General features: G+C 38.5%; 1 protein-coding gene and 1 non-coding gene across 2 annotated transcripts; one reads left to right on the top strand and one right to left on the bottom strand.

Moving 5' to 3' along the window:
- The first annotated feature begins 9,538 nt into the window (after positions 1-9,538).
- On the top strand, positions 9,539-9,729 carry LOC112310121 (U2 spliceosomal RNA). Its single transcript, XR_002975352.2, has one exon. It is a non-coding gene; the product is annotated as a U2 spliceosomal RNA (small nuclear RNA).
- Positions 9,730-19,519: 9,790 nt separating this feature from the next.
- Positions 19,520-19,801, bottom strand: LOC112310061 (allograft inflammatory factor 1-like). Its single transcript, XM_053919386.2, has one exon. The coding sequence runs from the start codon at positions 19,799-19,801 to the stop codon at positions 19,520-19,522; it is 282 nt and encodes a 93-aa protein (XP_053775361.2).
- Between the last annotated feature and the right edge of the window lie 825 nt (positions 19,802-20,626).

The following is a 20,626-nucleotide window of genomic DNA, read 5'->3' as shown; positions in this document are numbered from 1 at the left end:
CACTGTGTTCTATTACATAGATATGAATAATGAGTAAAGGTATCCCCCTGTTACTAGACATGTGCGTTTACAAAAAGGTTACTAACCTTTTCCAACTAGGACCAATGCTTTTACACATGAGCCTCATGGAGGGGAGAATACTTGGTTTTCTAGGGATTTGTGGATTCTTCAAAAAACAAGTAAAGAGGAGAAACAGTATGCTTTGCCTAGGAAGTTAGACTAAGTTCTCTTTTAAAGAACTATTTAATCTATTGCCTCAGACAATGAGATTTTTCTCTTTTTTAGCAAAACATGATCATTTTTATAAGACAAAATGTATCACGAATCTTTAATGATCATACACGGTTCCAAGACTCTCTTTGGGAAGCTGCTCATTGTTCTGACTCCAGCCTGCCACTGATGGGCTGTTTTCAGCAAGTTGTACTGTTTGACAGGAAACAAATAACAAACAAGTTCTCCCAAAAATGTCAACCAGACTTTATAAAAGAATGTATAACCACATGGTATCTCAGCCCAAAATATGTTGGCGCAATTTGTAAAGAAAACAAGGATTTCATCATTTTCTCCCTTGGAAAAAATGCAACGAATAGTTTTGTTAATCCAAAGCAACACCTTCCAACAAATAAACTAAAATTCATAGGCTATCTAATTTTAAATTGTTGGACCAAGAAGTCAACGTGGCTAAAGAAAAGCACCCTGTGTGGTCAATTTTTTTCTCTGACTAATTTTGTTCACATCTTACAGCTTAAACAAACAACATACTACAGAGACTAAAATTCCAAAAGATTGTGTTGGTAAGAAGAAATACACAGCATAGCATATTCCCTTGCTTAAGAGATTGTGGGAGGAGACAGGGGCACAAGGCAATGCACAATTTGTTGTAGATCTGTAACTTCAATATTCTCAGAACCTGCCAGCTTGTGTTTATAAATTACATCAAATTTACATAATTGTTTAGATTTCATTGGCTCTAGACAAGTTTGCACAGGACATGTATTTCATGTATCTTCAATAACATGCCTCTCCCAACTGGACAACCACCCACAGGGGACGCCCACCCACAACTCAGGAAGATTTCCTTGAGTTACCAAGGGATGCCTCCCATATATTCAGATACGTCCTTCTCTAGCCTATTATTACTGTCTGTTCTGCCTGAGATAGGATGGAGCAGAGGATTCAACTGTGCCAGTCCTGGCTCCGCACACTCCATACCAGAAATGAAGCCAGTCCTTCAGGATTCCAAGCCCTCACGGCGCCCTCAGAAGTTGGAAGAGTGCCTCATTCACACAGCGTTTCCTCCAAAACATCTCACTAAGCTCTGGTTTGGACCTAGTCACCTGAGCACCACACCATCTCCTCACATGCACTGATCTGACAGATACCAGGCTGTCTTCCCCACACTGGAACTGTTCCATCTCTGAAGTACACATGCAAAATCTTTCTCTCCAACCAGATGCCCTCTTGCTGACAACTATTCATCAGAACTATTCGAAGTAGTCAGAATCCTAGTTCAGGATAGGTGGGGACCACCCCCTACCACACATGTGCCCCCTTTTTCAATTTGCCCTTCTAAATCCTCTCAACCACCACGTTATATATCAGAATGTGCCTCTATTTCACTCTTAACAATTACCATGATCCTGTGAAGTATTTTAATACATGTCTGCAATAAATTAAGGAATTTTTCTAAATGTACAAAATTATTTATACAACCAAAATAATTGTCTTCTAGAACTTCCAGGTTTTTAAACATTCATGTGTCAGTTATTCTCTCAATTGTTGTTTCCTAGCACACTAATTCCTTTATAGTCTTTATTATGGTTTTCACAATAGTCTTATACTCCAGATTCTTAGAGTATTTTGATTCCAAAAAATCTCAGCAGTTAAATCTTTCATTGGTGACTTCTCACTGCATGAAATGCCACAGCATGAAGGAATACTGCTATAAAATTTTAAGTCACCATCTACTGGGAAACGTTTGGCCTTCAGATATGTGCCTATGTTCTCACATATGTTGACAAAATACTTTGAGCAGTAGTTTTATTCTGTTTTTCCTTTTTTCAATTATTTTTCTAGTCTGGCTATAAGGCTTCTTCTATCTTCCATCTTGTTTAAATTATTTACTCTCCTCAGTGGAATGGAAACTATTTTTTGTTGTTGTTGGGTTACCATAACTAAAGCCTTAAGGCCTCTCTCAAGTCTTACATCTTTTAAATGAATCTCGGCCAACGATGACTTCAGGATTACATTTCTCAAATTCAGGAGGTGGGAAAGATGTGGCTGCATATAAATACTATACATGACAAACAGAATCTGTCCACTGGTGTTCTCCACACCTCCTCCTAACAGATTCATTCTGTCTCATGGGTCATGAGGACACTCCACCAGAGGTGATAAATGTCCTGAATTCTGCCACATATGCCAAACATTTTTTCACTGGCAATCTCTAGGATCACATGACCTATCTAGGCCAACTTCTACATCAACTGGGAGGAGAATATCTACTCATATGGCATATTTCCAAGCTCATGTGATAGCAACGATTAAATCCAGCGGTACAGGAAAAGTATGTGCTTTGCAGCCCCTTGGCTGGACAAGACCTAAATTCGTGGCCCTTCAATATATTTATTCTTGTCAAGCCTGGGTAATTCCTAGTGAAGTCATTCTGAAGCAAGATTTTAAAATTATTTCTCTCTCCCCCCTCTCTCTCTTTCTCAGGGTGTGTGTCTTTGGTGCCTGCTTTAAATCTGTTAAAATTAAGTAAAAGCAAAGTATGAAATATAGCTCATGGAAATATATGTATTGAAAGAAAGAGAGGAAGAGGAGGAGAAAAAGAAAGAATAGCTATACTCTAACTGGTAAATAGATATCTAAAATTCAGACGATATTAAGAAATAATATTAATCTTAGGAAAAATGTTTAAATTTTTTGGTTGACTGTTTTATTTTTTATTTTTCAATAACAGTTGACATTTCATTTTTTTAATATTAGTTTCAAGTGTAAAACTTAGCAGTTAGAAATTTATATAATTTACGAAGTGATCCCCCTGATAAATCCAGAATCCATGTGACACCAACAGAGTTATTACAATATTGTCGACTGTGTTTCCTATGCTGTACTTTCCATCCCCATGGCTGTATTATTTTTTTAACTTTTAATTGAATTTATTGGGGTATCACTGGTTAATAAACCTGTATAGGTTTCAGGTGTACAATTCTATAGCACATAATCTGTACACTGTACTGTGTGTTCACCACCCCAAGTCAAGTCTCCTTCCATCACCATTTAATCCCCTGCGCCCTCTTCTACCTCCCCAACCTCCTCTCCCGCTGGTGATCACCATACTGTTGTCTGTGTTTGAGGGGTTTTTTCTTTTGCTTAATCTTTTCACCATTTTCACGCAACCTCCCAAATCTCCTTCCCTCTGACAGCTATCAGTCTATTTTCTATGTCTGTTTCATTTTTTGTTAGTTTATTTTGCTTATTAGATTCCACATATGAGTAAAAAAATATGGTACTTATATTTCTCCAATTGCCTTATTTCACTTAGCATAATACTCTCCAGGTCCATTCATGCTGTGGCAAATAGTAAGATTTCCTTCTTTTTATGGCTGAGTAGTATTCCATTGTATAAATGTGCCATAGCTTTTTAATTTATGTTTTATTTTTAAGTATATTTTATTATGTTATTACAGTTGTCTCAGTTATTCCCCCTTTGCTCCCCTCTGCCCAGTACCAACCTTCCCTTCAGCAATAACCTCCTTAGTTCATGTCCACAGGTCATATGTATATATTCTTTGGCTTCTCCATTTCCTACACTATTCTTAATATTCCCCTCTCTATTTTGTATTCAGTTATGCTTTTAAATCCCTGTACCTTTTCTCCCATTCTTCTCCTTCCTCCTCCCAGCTGATAGCACTCTAAAAGATCTCCATACCTATGATTCTGCTCCTGTTATGATTGTTTGCTTAGTTTTTTTGTTTGTTTTTAGATTCAGTTGTTGATAATTGTAAATTTGCTGCTTTTTTAATGTTCATTGTTTTTATCTTCTTCTTTTTCTTAAATAAGTCCCTTTAACATTTCACGTAATAATGGCTTGGTGATGATGAACTCCTTTAGCTCTACCTTGTCTGGGAAGCACTATATCTGTCCTTCCATTGTAAATGATGGCTTTGCTGGATAATCTAGGTTGTAGGTCCCTGCTTTTCATCACTTTGAATACTTTTTGCCAGTCCCTTCTTGCCTGCAAAGTTTCTTTTGAAAAATCAGCTGATACTCTTATGGGAACTCTTGTTGGTAACTCTCTACTTCTCTCTTGCTGCTTTTAAGATTCGCTCTTTATCTTGAACCTTTGGAAATTTAATTATGATGTGTCTTGGTTCTCTTTGGGTCCAACTTGTTTGGGACTCTCTGTGCTTCCTGGACTTGTATGTCTATTTCCTTTGCCATATTAGAGATGTTTTCTTTCATTATTTTTTCAAATGTTTTCAATTTCTTGCTCTTCCTCTTCTCTGTCTTTCACCCCTATGATTAGCATGTTGGCAGTTTGGAGATGTCCCAGAGTCTTCTTATACTCTCCTCATTTTTTAAAATTCTTGTTTCCTCTTTCTGTTCTGGTTGAATGTTCATTTCTTCCTTATGTTCCAAATCATTGATTTGAATCCCAACTTCCATCCTTTCACTGTTGGTTCCCTGTAGATTTTTCTTATTTCACTTAGTGTAACCTTCATTTCTTCCTTTATGTCGTTGCCATACTCAGTGAGTTCTTTGAGCATCCTGATCACCAGTGTTTTGAACTCTGCATCTGATAGGTTGGCTATCAGTTTTGTTTAGTTCTTTTACTGGGGTTTTTTTTCTGTTACTTCATTTGGGCCATATTTCTTTGTCTCCCCAATTTGGCAGCGTCCCTGTGTTTGTTTCTGTGTATTAGGTCGAACTGCTTTGACTCCCTGTCTTAGTAGCAAGGCCTATTGTCAAAAAGGCACCTGAAAATTGTGTGGGCAGAGCCTTAGGTAATTGCCAAGGTGGGGCAACCCACTTCACTGCTTTGTGGCTCTGTGTGTGGGGAGGGCTCAGAGAGGGGACTGTGCTGCTGCCTGGCTTCTGGAAGTTTGCCCAGCACTTGCCTCATTTCCAGTCACTTCACCTACTCCCCATATAGACCCGCGTCCTTCCGGCTATTGCCCTGGTGTTGAATCCCAGAGTGGGTGGGTTTGCACACGTGTTAAGATCATGTGGACCCTTTTATCAGAGCCTCAATATCCAGCAGTTTCCCTCACTGCCCCACTCCCACTGCTTTCTACAGCGAGAAGTTATGGAGATTTGTCTTCCTGGTGCTGGAACCCTGGGCTGTATGGTCTGGCTGGCTTGGGGCCGGGATTGCTCACTACAAATGTATCCCTCCTGAGTTTATCCACCATACATGAATGTGAGGCCACCCATGCCTGTTCTACTGCCACAGTCTCTCCACACCACTTGGATGTCTCCAGCTGTGTCCCAGGAGTGGGCTATCCCTCCCAGGAGTTGGGGGCGGGAGTGGTGGGCTGTACCTGCAGTTCCTGAAACAACAGCTTTAACATGTGCATTACCTACTAGGGTTATTAACTATTTACTAAAATTTTCCAACTCTTGAGTCACCTAACAAGCTGAGTCTCATGAGGAGACTAACCCTTGGATAAGGGACTGCCCAAGACCACTAACTCTTCTACAAATGGCCTGTACTCAATAGCTGACTAAGGCAGTTACAAAGCATCATGTCAGTTACCGTCTCTCTAAAGAACGTCTTTAACATTTCTTCCAAGGCAGGTCTACTGGCACCAATTTCCATTTTTTGTTTGTCTGAAGAAAAATCTTTATTTCTTTTTCACTTTTGAAGGATTTCCCAGGGGGCAGGTTGTGGTTCACAATTTCTAGGTTGATAGATTTCTTCTCTCGACACTTTAAATATTCGCTCCTAAAGTCTAATGTAATTCTTATTTTGTTCCTCCATAATGAGGTGTTTCTCCCTCTGGTTTCTTTTGGGATTTTTTTTCTTTATCTTTTATTTTTGTCGTTTGAAAATGATACACCTAGGTGTAGGTTTTTGAGAGCATTTATCCTGCTGAATATTCTCTGAACTTCCTGAATTGACGGTTTGGTGTCTGACATTAGTTTGGGGAAATTCTCGGTCATTGTTTTACATCTCTCTTCTGTTCCTTTCTCTCTTTCTTCTCCTGCTGATATTCCCGCTATACGTACTTTCTCACTTTTTTAAGTTGTCCTACAATTCTTGGATACGCTGTTCTGATTTTTCATTCTATGTTCTCCTTGCTTTTCAGTTTTGAAGGTTTCTGTTGAGATAGCTTCAAACTCACAGATTTTTCCTTTGGCCATGTTGAGTCTACTAATAAACCCATTGAAGCCCTTCTTTGTTTTGTTTACAGTATTTTTTATCTTCAGCATTTCTTTTTGGTTCTTTCTCAGAATGTTCATCTCTCTGTTTACATTGCCCTCATCTGCTCTTTCATACTGTCCTTTTTTATCCATTAGAACCCTTAGCATATTAATCATAGTTTTATAAAATTCCTGGTCTGATAATTTCAACATTTCTACCAATTTGAGTCTGGCTCTGATGCTTGCTCTGTGTCTTTAAGTTGTGCCTTCTGCCTTTCAGTTTGTCTTTTCTCGATAGCCAGACATAATGTGCTGGGCAAAAGAAAATGCTACAAGTAGGCCTTTACTAATGTGGTGAAGAGGGAGGGGACACATTCTCTTATCCTATGATTATGTCTCAGTCTTTTAGTGAGCCTGTGACTCTGGACTATGAACTTCTCATTTGTTTCTCAGTTGCTCCTGCCCCCTGAGCTGGGACAAGCTAGAATGGGCTGCATTTGGGCATTTCCCTTCCCCCAGATCAGTTAGGCTCTGATAAAACCCCCAAAGATTAAGCTCTGGGCAACTAGTTTTTCCTGAGGGCAGAACTTACTAAGACAACAGAACTACTCTTGTGTGTTTATAAATTACTCATTTTCCCCTCCCCCTGCCAGAAGCCCAAGACACACTTTTCAAGTTTGTTGCTGTGAAGGTTTATACAATCCTCAAAACTTAGGCCTGAGGCAGGAGCTAGAGATAAAGATTAAGAAATCATTAGTCTGATTCATAGATATGGATTAACTATAAAGTTAAGGAAATACTTAGAAAGAACATAACCATATCCTCTTAGACATTATGCCAGATGAAATTATCAACTTGTTCAAAATATCACAACTTGTTTGAATCACAGCTAAGACTAAAATTCCCAGTTTTTATCCTCATAATTATGTGTTTAAACGTAGGTTCTAGATCTTAAAACTCTTTACATTACCAGAAGGGAGCTCAATAAATATTTACATAGCAAAAATAAAATTTCTTAAATTACAAAAACACTTTTTCCATGAAAAAGGACATCTCATCAACAAACATGCCTCCTGTTTTATCTAAAGAGGCAAATTTTAGTTAAACCAGCAAAATGGCAAAAGAGCAGGAAAACCCTGTAATAATAATTTTTTTCAGCTTTCTTTAAATTGTGTGTGTGTTACGTGTATATAGGTGGCCCTTCCTAAGACATTTTCATATCTTAAAGCCTTTAAGGTAAACATCTAATTTATAATTTCTCAAATTAAAATAATCCATTCCCAAAGAAAAAGCAGTGTCTTAAGTACCACTGATCTCATCACAGGCTCATAATTATACACAAAATGTGACTAACATTTATGCTTAAGAGATGTCACCCAGTATACAACAAATTACTCTGCAAAACAAACAAACTGTTCTTTATCTCCAGGTACCAGGGTGTTTTGAGTTGAATGGCAGGGTCAGGTCAAAAAGTGGCAACACAAAGGCAACGCGGGTAATCCTGAGTCGGAGTTTCCGTGGCCAGACTGAGTCAGGCAGAACTGTTCATCCATTCCAAGGAGCACAGCCAAGTGTTAATACAAAGGGATTTAAGGAGTGAGTGTTGGATCACAGGCAGCAAACCAGGCAAGAAGTTAGAAACCAAGAACAGGAATGGATCAGGAAATGGAGTGCCCCAGAAAGGAAGAAATAAAAGCATGAACTCCAGGATCCATGGTCGCAGTCATATTTGGTGCTAGCCATGCTAAATCACAGATGTGCTATCAGCTGAATTAATGTCTCAGAGCACAGTCACAGTAGAAATGTAAAAAAAAAAAAAACAGAACAATCCTACTTTAAAAAAAATCAGGTCTCTTAAAAATCTAGGAAAATGATTTAGTTGGCAGCCATATGGACCACTTCTTCCCCACCCACTCCCAAGAAAAGGAACATTTTAAATAGTCATTGTGAAATTAAATCTTGTAAGAATTAATTTGGCCAAGTTGGATGCTTTCCCTCACTCTGTACAGAGGATATGCCCTCATGTGCCCTTTTTCTTGTACAACAAAGCTCTCGGAATTTTATCTTTTTATTGCCACATGTGCAGTAACTCAAAAATAAATTCTCAGTTAAAGATTATAGAAGACACTCTAGAAGTTTTCATAACATGTCATCATTTTCAACTTTTTTTTACCTCAGTAAAACTATTTTTTTATTGCATATGCTATTACAGTTGCTGCTTTTTCTCACTGTGCCCACCTCCACCCAGCCCCAAGTTCTTGATAATTAATAGCAATAAAATGCAAATGTTTGACCAGATGGAATTGAGGATGAAAATGTCAAACTCACACTCCTGAGTTATTAATACAAAAGTCAAAATAGAACAAAATTTTGTTTGACCTGAGGTAAAACTTTGAAGTTCTGTATAACTCCACGACTGCTCATCTTTCTCTTACTATTAGCAGTGTCAAAATAAAAGACAAGCACTTAACAAGTCATTTTCTCTCTTTCTTTTATTGCTAAAAATCCTCTTTATTTGTTTATATTTGTTCACTGTAGTTTCCAATTCAAAGATTTTTAGTATTTTACACTTCGGTTTTTCTTAAATCAAAATCTCTTACAGTCCACATGTATATGTATTGCAATATTTTTTCCTCGTAAGCTGTCACTAATTTGAATATTTTGCTTAGAACTGAATTAAAATAGAGCATAGAAACGTGCAACAATCTTACAAGAGAATGATTTCAATAAGGCAAACCTAGACCAGCTAACAAACCCTAAATTTTACTGCAGAGATCCTGCTAATGTATACGTTTTAATCTGACAGTAAGGACAGTAGATTGAGAACATACATTTACTTTGCTTCCCTGGATTCCATTAAAATCATATCAAAGAGCTGTTTAAAAAAGCATATTACCCAAGGACAACGGGAAAAGGAAAGAAAATCACAGTCTCAAAATTTCAGAAGCTGGTATTGACTGGTGTGGCTAAGTTGGTTGGGTGTCATCTCGCAAAGTGAAAGGTCACCAGTTCAATTCCAGGTCAGGGCACATGCCTAGGTTTCAGGTTCAGTCCCTGGCCGGGGCATGTGTGAGAGGCAACCGATCAATGTTTCTTTCTTACATCGATGTTTCTCTCCTTTTCTTTTCCTCTCCTTTCCCCTCTCATTAAAAAAAAATAATAATTCATTGCTTCTTGGCCTTGTGGCTAAGATCAAGTGTAGTGTCTGTTCTTATCAGTTTAATATCTGATATGTCCTCTATCCGAGGACATTATATTAAATGGATTTTTGGAGCTGGGAGATGGAATAGGAGCTTGCTCCACCCACTCTGGACATCAGCCTGGTATTGCAGTACTTCCTGGAACGGTGCACCAAATAAATAAATAAATAAATAAATAAATAAATAAATAAATAATTCAGAAGCTGTACGAGGGGAGACACAAAAAATCCCAGAATTTATTTATAAAAATTGTGTGTTTATTCTTACATGTTTAAACTTCAGTCACCCTCAGAGTACTCTCCATATATATAATACACCTACCAAGATGTTTTTTCCACTGTTCAAAACTGCTTTTGAACTCTTCAGTTTTGATGCCCTTTAGCATTTCTGCTATTTTTTTTCACCTCTTCCACATCAGCAAAACATTTCCCTCTGAGGACTTTTTTCATCTGGGGAAACAGAAAAAGTCACTCAGGGTGAGATCAGGTGAATAGGGAGGGTGGGGCATGGAGTCATGCTGTTTCCGGTCAAAAACTGCTGAGCAGTCAGAGCAGTGTGGGCAGGTGTGCTCGTAAATCACCCATCATGAAATGGACAAACACATTGAGAGTCTTAAAAAAAAAAAAAAATTTCACTGAAGCCGAACACAGCCTCTCACAACAATGCCAGCTAGTACACTGATACAGATGGGCTCCTAGTACACTCATGTAGCTGGGGAAGCCAACAGAAGATAATTCTGGTTTTTTGGGTCCCCCCTCATAAGAAAGATGAGTAAGTGCGGACTGACTTAGCAGAAGCAAAACTTAATTCTAAAAGCTAAATTTTAAGGCAGGTAGGGAAAGCAAGGAAATAAAATCCATATTGAAAACCCTTAAAAGCATAGGAATTGAGGATAGCAGGTACCTCTATGTGGGAAAGATAGGGCAAAAACTGGGTGATTAAGTTAGACACCAGGTCCATTAGATGTAGTTAAACAATTGTCCTCTCCCCCTAGAGGCTAGAGGTTTATTCCCAGAAGAGACAGCCTGCATAGATGAAAGTTAAAAGTGGCTACTGGAAACATCACTTAACCTTCCTCTCACTTGATGCCTAAAATACTGACAGGCAGACTTTTTCACTAAAACAGAAAGTTGGATACCCACTCTCTTAGAATCTGCTCAGCCTCTTCTTCCATCCCCAACGCTACAGATAAAAATAATGACCCTGAGTTTCCCCAGTGAAACGACCCACCCAGGATATTGAACAGTAGCCCACAGTCAAGCACTCCTTCTGTTTCAGAGCTGCACCCTGTACCATGAGGAACACTCAGGATGAAGTCCGACATCACAGAATAAGACCAAACAAGCAGATGAAAGGCAACAGATTATTCGAGTAGACGAAAAAGAAATCAAGCAAACAAAAAATGGTTACCTACTTTTTAAAAAAGAATAGGATGCCTGAAAAAGAAACGTCTTGGAAATTAAAACTATGGTAAGTATTGAGAAAACAAAGTCTAGGAAATATCCCAGAAATTAGAATAGAAAGATTAAAAGCTTGAAAAATAAAAGAAAAAAGTAAGAAATGAGAAAGTTAGGATTAGCCCCAGAGGTCTGATATCTAAATAGTAAAAGCTCCTGAGAAGGAGAAAATAGAGAGAAAAGTATCATTGCTGACGCAATTGGAGAAAATTTCCAAGAAATGAAAGATATGAATTTTTTTCAGATTGATAATATACCCAGTATAGTGAGTAAAATGGCCATCATAAACTTTCAGGATGCTGAAAACAAATAGAAACCCTAAAAGCTTCCAGATAAAAAAATGTAAAATTCATATACTCTTCCAATTATTAGTGTCATGCAACAAATCTCCCCAAACTTACTGGCTTAAAAAAACAATTTTATTATGCTCTTTGATTTTGTAGGTCATAAAATTGGCCAGGGCACAGTAGAAATGTCTTGTTTTTGTCATAACATCTGCAACTTCAGCTGGGAAGACTCAACAGTTAGAGATAACTCAGACAAGGGATTGGAATCATCTGAAGTCTCGCTCACTCACATATTTAGCATTTGATGCTGACTGTCAGCAGGAATCTCAGCTGGGGCTGTTGACAGAAGCTTTCCCTGTGGCTTCTCCATTTGCTCTGGGTTTCCTTAGATAATGGTGTCTAGGGTAGTGAGACTCTTTAAATTTTTTTCTTTATTGATTTTGAGAGAGAGAGAGAGAGATCAATCTGTTGTTCCACTTGTTTATAGATTTGTTAGTTGATTCTTATATGTGCCCTGGCCAGGAATAGAACCCACAACCTTGGCATATCAGGAGGATGCCCTGGCCAACTGAGCCACCCAGAGAGGGGTAGGGTGGTCAGACTCTTACACTGCAACTGGGGTTCCACAAACGAGTGTCCCCATAAACAAGGTGGAAGCAGCATTGCTTTTTCTAACCTTGCTTCAAAGTTCCCACAATATCACTTCTACCACATTTCATTAATTATAAGCAACTCTCTAGCCATCCCAGTTTAAGGGAAAGGCACATCCATGGCAATGGGAGGGTGAAAAGGTCACACTATCAAAGAGCATGTTAGATGAAAGATATTTGGCAGCCACTTTTGAAAATATAATCTACCATACCACAAAATAAGAAATTTGAATAATGGCTCAAAAGCCAGACTGGAAGCTGGATGACAATGGAATGATGCAATCGAAAGGTAAAGGGAAATAAATTTCAACCTGGAATTCTATTTGCAAGCAAACTATCAATAATGGGCAAGTGAACAAGACATTTTCAGACATACACCATCTCGAGCATTTGCGATTTTCCATGCATTCTTTCTCAAAAAAGTCACCGAAGGACACATTCCAAAAAGAAACCAAGAAAGAAGATGTGTGCTCCAGGAACAGAAACCAGGAGGCCCAACACAATGCAGAGGCAGAGGAAATCCCAGAGGAAGGTAAGGAGAGAGCTCAGGATGACAGCTATGTACTGTCTCACAAAGATGGGATCAATAGAATACATGATGCCTGTACTGAGAAATCTCCACAATAGGCAGCAGTTTGGTATTAAAATGACAATATGTACCCTGACCAGGATGGCTCAGCTGATAGGTGTCATCTTGCAAAGTGAAATGACACCAGTTCAATTCCCGGTCTGGGCACATGCCTGGGTTGCAGGTTTGGTCCTGGTCGGGGTGTGTGCAAGAGGCAACCAGCTGATGTTTCTCTCTCACACTGATGTTTCTCTCCTTCTCTTTCTCCTTCCTTATCCTCTACTCTGAAAATAAATAATAAAATATTTTTAAAAAACAACATATATATGGAAAATGAAGGAAAGAGGTAAAAGGCAAGATAATTACTAACTTTGGGAAGTATATAAAATTGTGCAGGAACATAGTCACAGGCTAAAACATCGCTCAGCTATGAATAGTATTTACATACTCATGAACACATTTAGGAAAACGTAAGTTGTTCTCACAACACGATTAAGTTAACAAGGATAGTGTAGGGGATGGGAAACTTCTCTTTGTCCGTGGTAAGAAGTTAATAGAAAATGTCTAAATGAACAATCCTGAGGAAGCAATGTAAAAATATCATTTAAAAATGTGAAGAGAATCACTAAAAATTTATAGAGATTGTGCCTGTGGAACGGGAAGAGGGACACAGAGCACTACTGCTTTTATAATAAGACTTGTAGGAACAATTTTACTTGCAGATGTAATATTGCCAAAAATAAACAGGAACGATCAGGCAGAGAAATTTATCAAGTAGTTAGATGTCTCCGGAAATTCCCAGTATTTGAAATGGTTGCTGCCGGTGGTGGCGGTGTTATGGTGTGGTAGATGAGGCTGGTTTTTGGTAGGTGGACTTTTCATACTAATTGGGCTGCACATTGGGTCACCCCATTCCTGAGCCTCACCCCTGAGATTTTCACTAATGGTCCAGAGTGTGACTGGTCCTAGGTATCTTTCTAAAGCTCCCGGGCGGAGAACCAGAGCACTAGAGGAGAGTCAGCAAGATTTTTCTGTCAGGAGCCAGATTATTAATTTACACTTTGTTAGCCACATGCATTCTCTATCACGTAGTCTTCTTTGTTTTTGTTTTTTGTAGGGTTTTTTTTTTTTTTTTGGCTTTACAATCCTTTAAAAGTGTAAAAACCAGGCTTAGCTCATGAGGCGTAGAAAACAGTCTGTGGGCCAGATCTGGCCAGCAGGCAGCCCATTGCTCACCGTTCCACTAGAGGTTCCTACCCTGTTACCCGGCAGCCTAGTACCCTTTGCTTCCCTATCCATGCAGATTTCAATTAAACATTGTATATTCACAACATACATTTGTTGTCCTTTCCTACTCATTAAGTTGGCAGTAAAGGATACGAAAAGGTGAGAAAAACGGGGAGATGGCAGCAGACAAGAAATGTCCATGATCATTGAGAAACAAAAATAAATAACAAATAGATGGAAACCGGTACCTGATGAAGTGAAGTGGGGAGAGCTAATATGTGGGCAGCACCTGAGGGGATTGCAAATGTGAATTGAGCCTAATTGCCCTCTGGGACCCCATAAAGCCTCAGGACTTGAAAGCCAAAGGCACAGTGAATACCTGGGCTAAAGCTACACACTGGTAGGGAGAGGGAGCCTATTTCAGAGCAGTTCCAGCTACAGACCTTACACCTTCCCTTAAAACGCCAAGGCAGAGGAAGGATTACAAGATTCTTCACCGTGACAACTGAACAGCTCAAGAGAAAAATACCGCCGTACCTCCTGTAATAAGAAAACCACCTTGCTGCCTTATTATCCTATAGTAAAGTCTACCAGTCAACAAACTGCTTATGCACAGCAATTTCACTTGCTCCTTAGAGCCTCCTTCTAAATAAGAGTTGGGAGTTGAGCATTGCCAGGTATTAGAAAAAAGTCTCTAATATACGAACCAGCCAAAAATCACAGGAAATGATGCCCAGAGAAAATAGAGTACATGCTAAGAGCACAAGAAAACTTCCAAAAATACATCACTAATGTCCTCAAAAAATAGAGAATACATTGTAATCACAAAGCAATAATAAAAGGCTATTTAAAAGGAACTAAGTAAGGACTTTAGAATAATTAAACATAAAATAACTAAAATAAAATTTCAACAGGAATTTTGGAAGATAAACTTGTGGAAATCTCTCAGAAAACTAGAACAAAAGAACAGGTGGAAAAAATTTTAAAGTTAGGGGATCAGTATAGAAAGCTAAACATCTTAAATAATAGAAGTTCCAAAGTGAGACAATAGAGAAAACGAAATAGAAAAGAATCCTTATAGAAACATTGTAAGACAGTTCCCAGAACTAAACGACAAACTTCTCCAGACTGAAAGGGTTTCTCTCACGCATGGTAAAATGTATAAACAGCACCATACCACATCACAAGGAAATTTTTGAACCCTAGGATATAAAAAAGGAAAGATCCATAAGAGTTTCAGAAAGAGAAAAATGCTCATTGAACAGATGAATGAAAAATCAAATAGCATTACTTTTCAGCAGCAAAAGTACAATGTGGGGGAGTGGAAAATATAGAGCGATGCCACTAACATTCTCAGTGAAGATGGTTTTCATTTTAGAATTTCCATCCCACCAATCTGTCCTTCCAATGTGGGAGTTGAACATGTATTTGAAAACACTCAAAATGTTTACGTCCCACGCGGTATTTTAAAAAAAGCTTTAGAGTTTGCTATACCAAGAGAAGGAAGATGTGAGATACAGAAAACAGGAAACCCTGTGAAGGAAAGAATAGAGAAAATTCCAGAACGACCGCCACGCTGCAGTAGCCTACAGAGCAAATAGGAACGATTAGAGCAGGTCAGCAGAGTCGGTGAGGGGCGGGCAGACAGTGCTCCCAGGCAAGCCAGCCCTGCATTTGGATACGCAGGAAATAATACACTGAGCAGCAGATACATAGGAAACAAAGCAAATGACAAAACATTTAGGAAAAAATAAATAAATGATAATCATAGACCATCACTTGGCACAGCAGAGAATTCCAAAGAAATAATAATGCAAAATTTAGTTTCAACTTAACCAGATTCTAATATAATTACAGTGGAAGGTTAAGTAGGAGAATTACTCAGAGAGGGACTGTGTAAGAAAGCTGAACCATTTTTGTTTAACAAAAACAATATCAAAGATGGTATCTGAAATTGATAAAAAAGATAAAGTTTATTTTTACAGATGAGCATATTGTTCAGAAATGGAGTGCTACATACCAAAAGAGTTAAAATTATAAAAATGCATGGCGTCTAGATAGCAGGTGAGGGTAGAGCAAAAATATCTTTAGTAAAAAATATATTACTTTAACAAGAAAACTGTATATAAAAATTTCTAATCACCAATAGTTTAAAACTCTTTGTAAGGATACATTTTAACGGGATTAAAATAGAGTTAAGTTTTAAGAACTCAAATCAGAAAACTATAAGTAGTTTTCCGTGTGTATATTCTAACTATAAGCATTTCTGAGTTTATTTTTGTAGTAAATGTTCAAGTTATATAGTTAGTAAAAAAACATCAGAAAGAGAACAGTATGCACTGGAGGATATACATTTTTAAAAAAACACGCATGCACATATATTTATTTGATGGATGTCTCTGTTAGGATGCAGCTGGGATTGGGAAGAGTGTTTAACACGAGAAAGAGCTGGAGTGTGCAGATCACAAATGACGGGAAAACTTGCTTTTCTCTATACACCTCTTTATATATTTCTTATTTAAGAAATATTCTTATGAACTAATTGGGTTTATGTTAAAGTAAGGTAAGTTTGGTCATGGTGGGGAAAATCTAATACGTAAATTTTTACCATTTACAACATTACATACAAAGAGCACAGATATTTACATGCATCTCATAGTCCTGACAGAAGATACACAGGAAGAAGGGCAGTTTGCTTCGTGGAGATGTAAACTAAGGGTTTCTTCTGGCATATGTGGGGTTTACAGCCATGTACGATCTGGAGTCCGGGATTCATTTAAGTCACTTGGGCTGGAGATAGAGCAAGTGCTGCTGCTGAGGCGGTGAGGTTACCCAGGGAAAGTGTAGAGTGAAAAGAGAAGGGAGTTGGGGGGAAAGCACCAGCAAATTAAGGAACAACACAGGAAAAGAGATTGAGATGAAGGTAAGTAAGGAATGTGTCCAAACAGTACCTTCTGCAGACACAGAGCTTTCTGAGGAAAGCTGTGCTGCTTAAGGGACAGTCACGACTGGCAGTGCTTACCTCCATTGGCCCCCAAATCCTCTCCCCTCCACAGCTGGTTCGTTCACCATGGGCACCGGACATCTCTCTCTCTATCATCATTTATCCATCTACTTTCTATGTATTCTTGAGAGAGAAAGAGAGAGAAGAAAGAGCCATGAATTTCAGAAGAGGATATGAGGAGGAATTAGTGAGATGAAATATATTAGAGAAGACTATGAAAATAAAAGGCAGAACATCGGCACAGAGAAGAGCCAATTGGTAAAAAGGGAAAATATAAAATCAGAAATATCAACCTCCTTAAAGAAGAGTGTCAACTTTAATGACGGCACAATTATGAGGAAATTGTAAACTCACATAACATGTTGAAATCCCTTCTATACTGTTATTTTTTAAAACCCTGAATTTATGACCTGGCTAACTAAACAAAGATCTCTGGTGAGCGAAACACTCTCACTGAAGTAAAGTTTCACATATGATTATATTCGACACCCCTCGGTTCTGTGTCGTGACATATTACACTGTATTAGCCTTCCACTCCAGGTAAAAATATAACGTCTTAAAATTGTTCTGCCTTAACAGGCACGTCTGACTTGCTCACATGAGGTTCCTGACACATACCTTAGATAACTGTGGAAAGTCAGAAATATGGCTAGTGTAAGAGACACTGATCGTTTATGAATTTTTCTCACTGCTAATTATGTCAGATACAATGGTTTTAAAAATAAACCTCTGCTATTTTGAGGCTTTGCTTTGTTTTTTTAGTCTTAAACCACATGGTTTGTTCTGTACACACCAGAGAAACTTCAGCATGATTTCTGCCATCTGGAACAGAAGTCCCTCTAATGTTTTCCCTCCTCAGGGGTTCAAATAATCTTTTCTGATCATCTTCACACAAAATAAAATATGGAGGCTTGTTCAGGGTTCACCAGTGGAAAACTGAGAAGACCCCCAGAGAGGAAATGAATTAATAGTGGATCTCCAGTATGAATCTGCAAAGTCCCTTTCGCCATGAAAGATAACATACTCGAAGGTTCCAGGGCTTAGGATGAGGACATCCTTGGGCGCCTGCCACAGCTGGTGAGGAGGTAAAACAACTGGAAAGGAAGTCATATACCGTGGTGGGGGTATAAATTGGTAAACGCTTTGGACAATGGCTAGCAACTTCAAAAGCCAAACAACTATTAACTGTGACCCAGGAATACCCCCCTAGACATAGACCCAGCATAGTAGATACATACGTTTACTGAAAGATACTGAACAAAATTTCACATCAGTACCATTTATAATAGATCCAAACTGTAATGTATCAAGTGCTAGTCAAAGTTTTTTTATTTTTATTTGTTTTATTTTATACCTTTATTAAAATTAATTTTGCTACTTTATTGTTACAGATGAGATTTCTTTATAAAAATTGAGTACCATACTTATGACTTGTGCATTTGTTTTTAGAAACTCTTCCTCATTTCCCACCAAAAAATGACATCGCTGACAACCAATTAAAGGGACAAGAGATTTACCATTTATGTCAGTGTTGCTGGGGCTAAGGCAGGTCCTGTCTGAGGTTCCTCACTCCAAATTCCTTCCCCGCACCTCTTCTCCCGTAGATGGATGAATAGATGATATGAGAGAGGATGAGAGAGACAGAGACAGAGACTGTTGAGATAGCATAAATGAAAGGGTTGCAGCCTGAGAACCATCAAGGATTACTTCTCATTATCTAAACAGCCTGTCTGGTACTGGGGGATGGGGTGGAGGGCTGTGTTGGATTACAGATTCCTATAGAGATGTAATGAGTTTCAAGAGGTTGTGAGACACCATTACCACTTCTCAATGTCTTAACGGTTAATCCAAAATGTACTAAAATACTCTTGAGTAGAAATTCTCTAGTTCTGCAGCTTTCATAAGGAGGGATTTCTCCAAGATGAGTCTCTTGCTTGGCCCTTACATGGAAACCCCCAGGTCGAGTGAATTTACCCAACTGATGAATTTGGGATAAAACACCAGGCAGGTTTAGCTAGCTCCTCTCTTCCCCTTCCTTTTGAGAGTGAGCGCGAAGATTCACATTCTGAGTCTGCCTCGAAGCTAGAGGAACATGCATCTGTGTGGGGAGGCCAGCAGTTTTGGGGTTGCTGGTGGCTGTGACTCTTCTGTAGTCTCACCTGAACTCAGCCAGAAAAGTTAAGAATTAAGTCCCTAATTCTGGGGCTCAGCAGATCCACTCTTACCAACATCCAATAGTGATGAAGCTAATATTTTGATTTTCTATAGGCCTAGAATTTTTGTTTCTCACCCATTTTTTAAAGAACACTGGCAGAAAAAGAAACTTGCTCTTTATTTTGCCCTTCGAATGCCAATGAAAGTTAAAATATTGTTGCTATTGTAATGTATTTTCATTTGCTGGCGTTAGGGTCCCCAAAATACATGTTTAATTCTAAGCCCTTTTCTTTGTCCCTGAATCCTTGCTGCGCATGAAACAATTATAATGGTCTTCAGGGCCCAAGATTTAACTCACATTCTTTATGTAGAATGTAAATTCAACTCCCACATTCTTATGGGGCCACTATTTGGAAAAGATATGTGCTAGAATTGGGAAATAGAAGGAGTTGTGTTAACACGATGCTTGTATCTTAGACACTTTTTTTTTTTTTTTTTTTTGCAGAAGGAGGAGAATTTATTTTGGTTTGACTTTGGCTCACAATCTTGTCTTCTTTTTTGTGTTGGGGTTATATGAAGCACCTTCAATCCCACAACAAATCAGGGCAACTCAGAGATAGCTTTCTTGGCTGGAGGACCCTTTGTTTTCTCCTGCTCCCTTGCTTTCTCCTTGTACATCAGGATCATTTTCAGGATGGCAGATCTCTTGCCCAACATCATCCTGAGAGAGTCGGAGTAGTTGAAAGTCTCCCCAGAGCCACTGGAAACCTCCTTGATTAATTTCTTTAGTTCCAGCTGGGTCTTGGGTACCCCAGGTTTCTCAAGCATTCGCTTCAGAGACGTGATATCGATATCTCCATTTTCATTCAGGTCAAACTCCATGTATTTCTTCTTGAAGGCTTCCAGTTTGGAGGGCAGATCCTCATCACTGCTGTACTTGGGGTCATCCAGGAATTGCTGCAGAAAAAGCCCTCTTCGACACCTTTTATTAAATGTCTTTATGGAAACTTATTTCAGGTTCTGATGTCCGCAATGTGAATGGAAAAACAACCTCAGGGACTTGCTGGTTGTTCTTGTTTAAACATGGAAACTAGATACTTTTTCTCACTTTTATATCCCAATATATCATACAAAGATTTAGATTTCTCATTTTAATTAGGTTGTAATTTTACATTTCTTTTAATATTAGCTGATTGTGGAGTGAGCTATCTAATCATTATAAACCGTTATAACATCATTATTTAAATGAAGGAGAATTAAAAACAAAAACAAACAACCAAGCAAACAAAAACCATCCAGGTCTTTTGCATTGAGAAACTGTCACCAGGCCTTTCTTTTTTTAATTAAGCTGTAACTGACATGCGAGACTGTAAGTTTCAGGTGTATGACGTAACGATTTACTGTACGAGTATATTGGAAAGTGATCTCCACAATGTCTAGTTAACATCAGTCACCACATACAGCTGCAACTTAATTTTCTTGTGATAACTTTTAACATCTACTCTCATAGCAATTTTCAGATATACAATACAACACCATTAACTGTAGTCAGCATGCTATACATGACATCTCTAGGATTTATTTATTTTCTAACCGGACGTTTGTACCTTTTGCCACCTTAACCCATTTTACCCAACCCTCCCCCCACCTGTCCTCACCCCCACACCCACCTCCGGCAACCACCAATCTGCTTTCTGTCTCTATGAG

Source organism: Desmodus rotundus, chromosome 2, assembly GCF_022682495.2.
Source record: "Desmodus rotundus isolate HL8 chromosome 2, HLdesRot8A.1, whole genome shotgun sequence".
Classification (NCBI taxonomy): domain Eukaryota; kingdom Metazoa; phylum Chordata; class Mammalia; order Chiroptera; family Phyllostomidae; genus Desmodus; species Desmodus rotundus.
The sequence above is the reverse complement of the archived record's forward strand: the minus strand, read 5'-3'. Positions and strand labels throughout refer to the sequence as shown.

Excerpts from the sequence above, each read along its gene's own strand:
- LOC112310061 (XM_053919386.2), bottom strand. The coding sequence starts at position 19,801 with ATGGAGTTTGACCTGAATGAAAATGGAGATATCGATATCACGTCTCTG.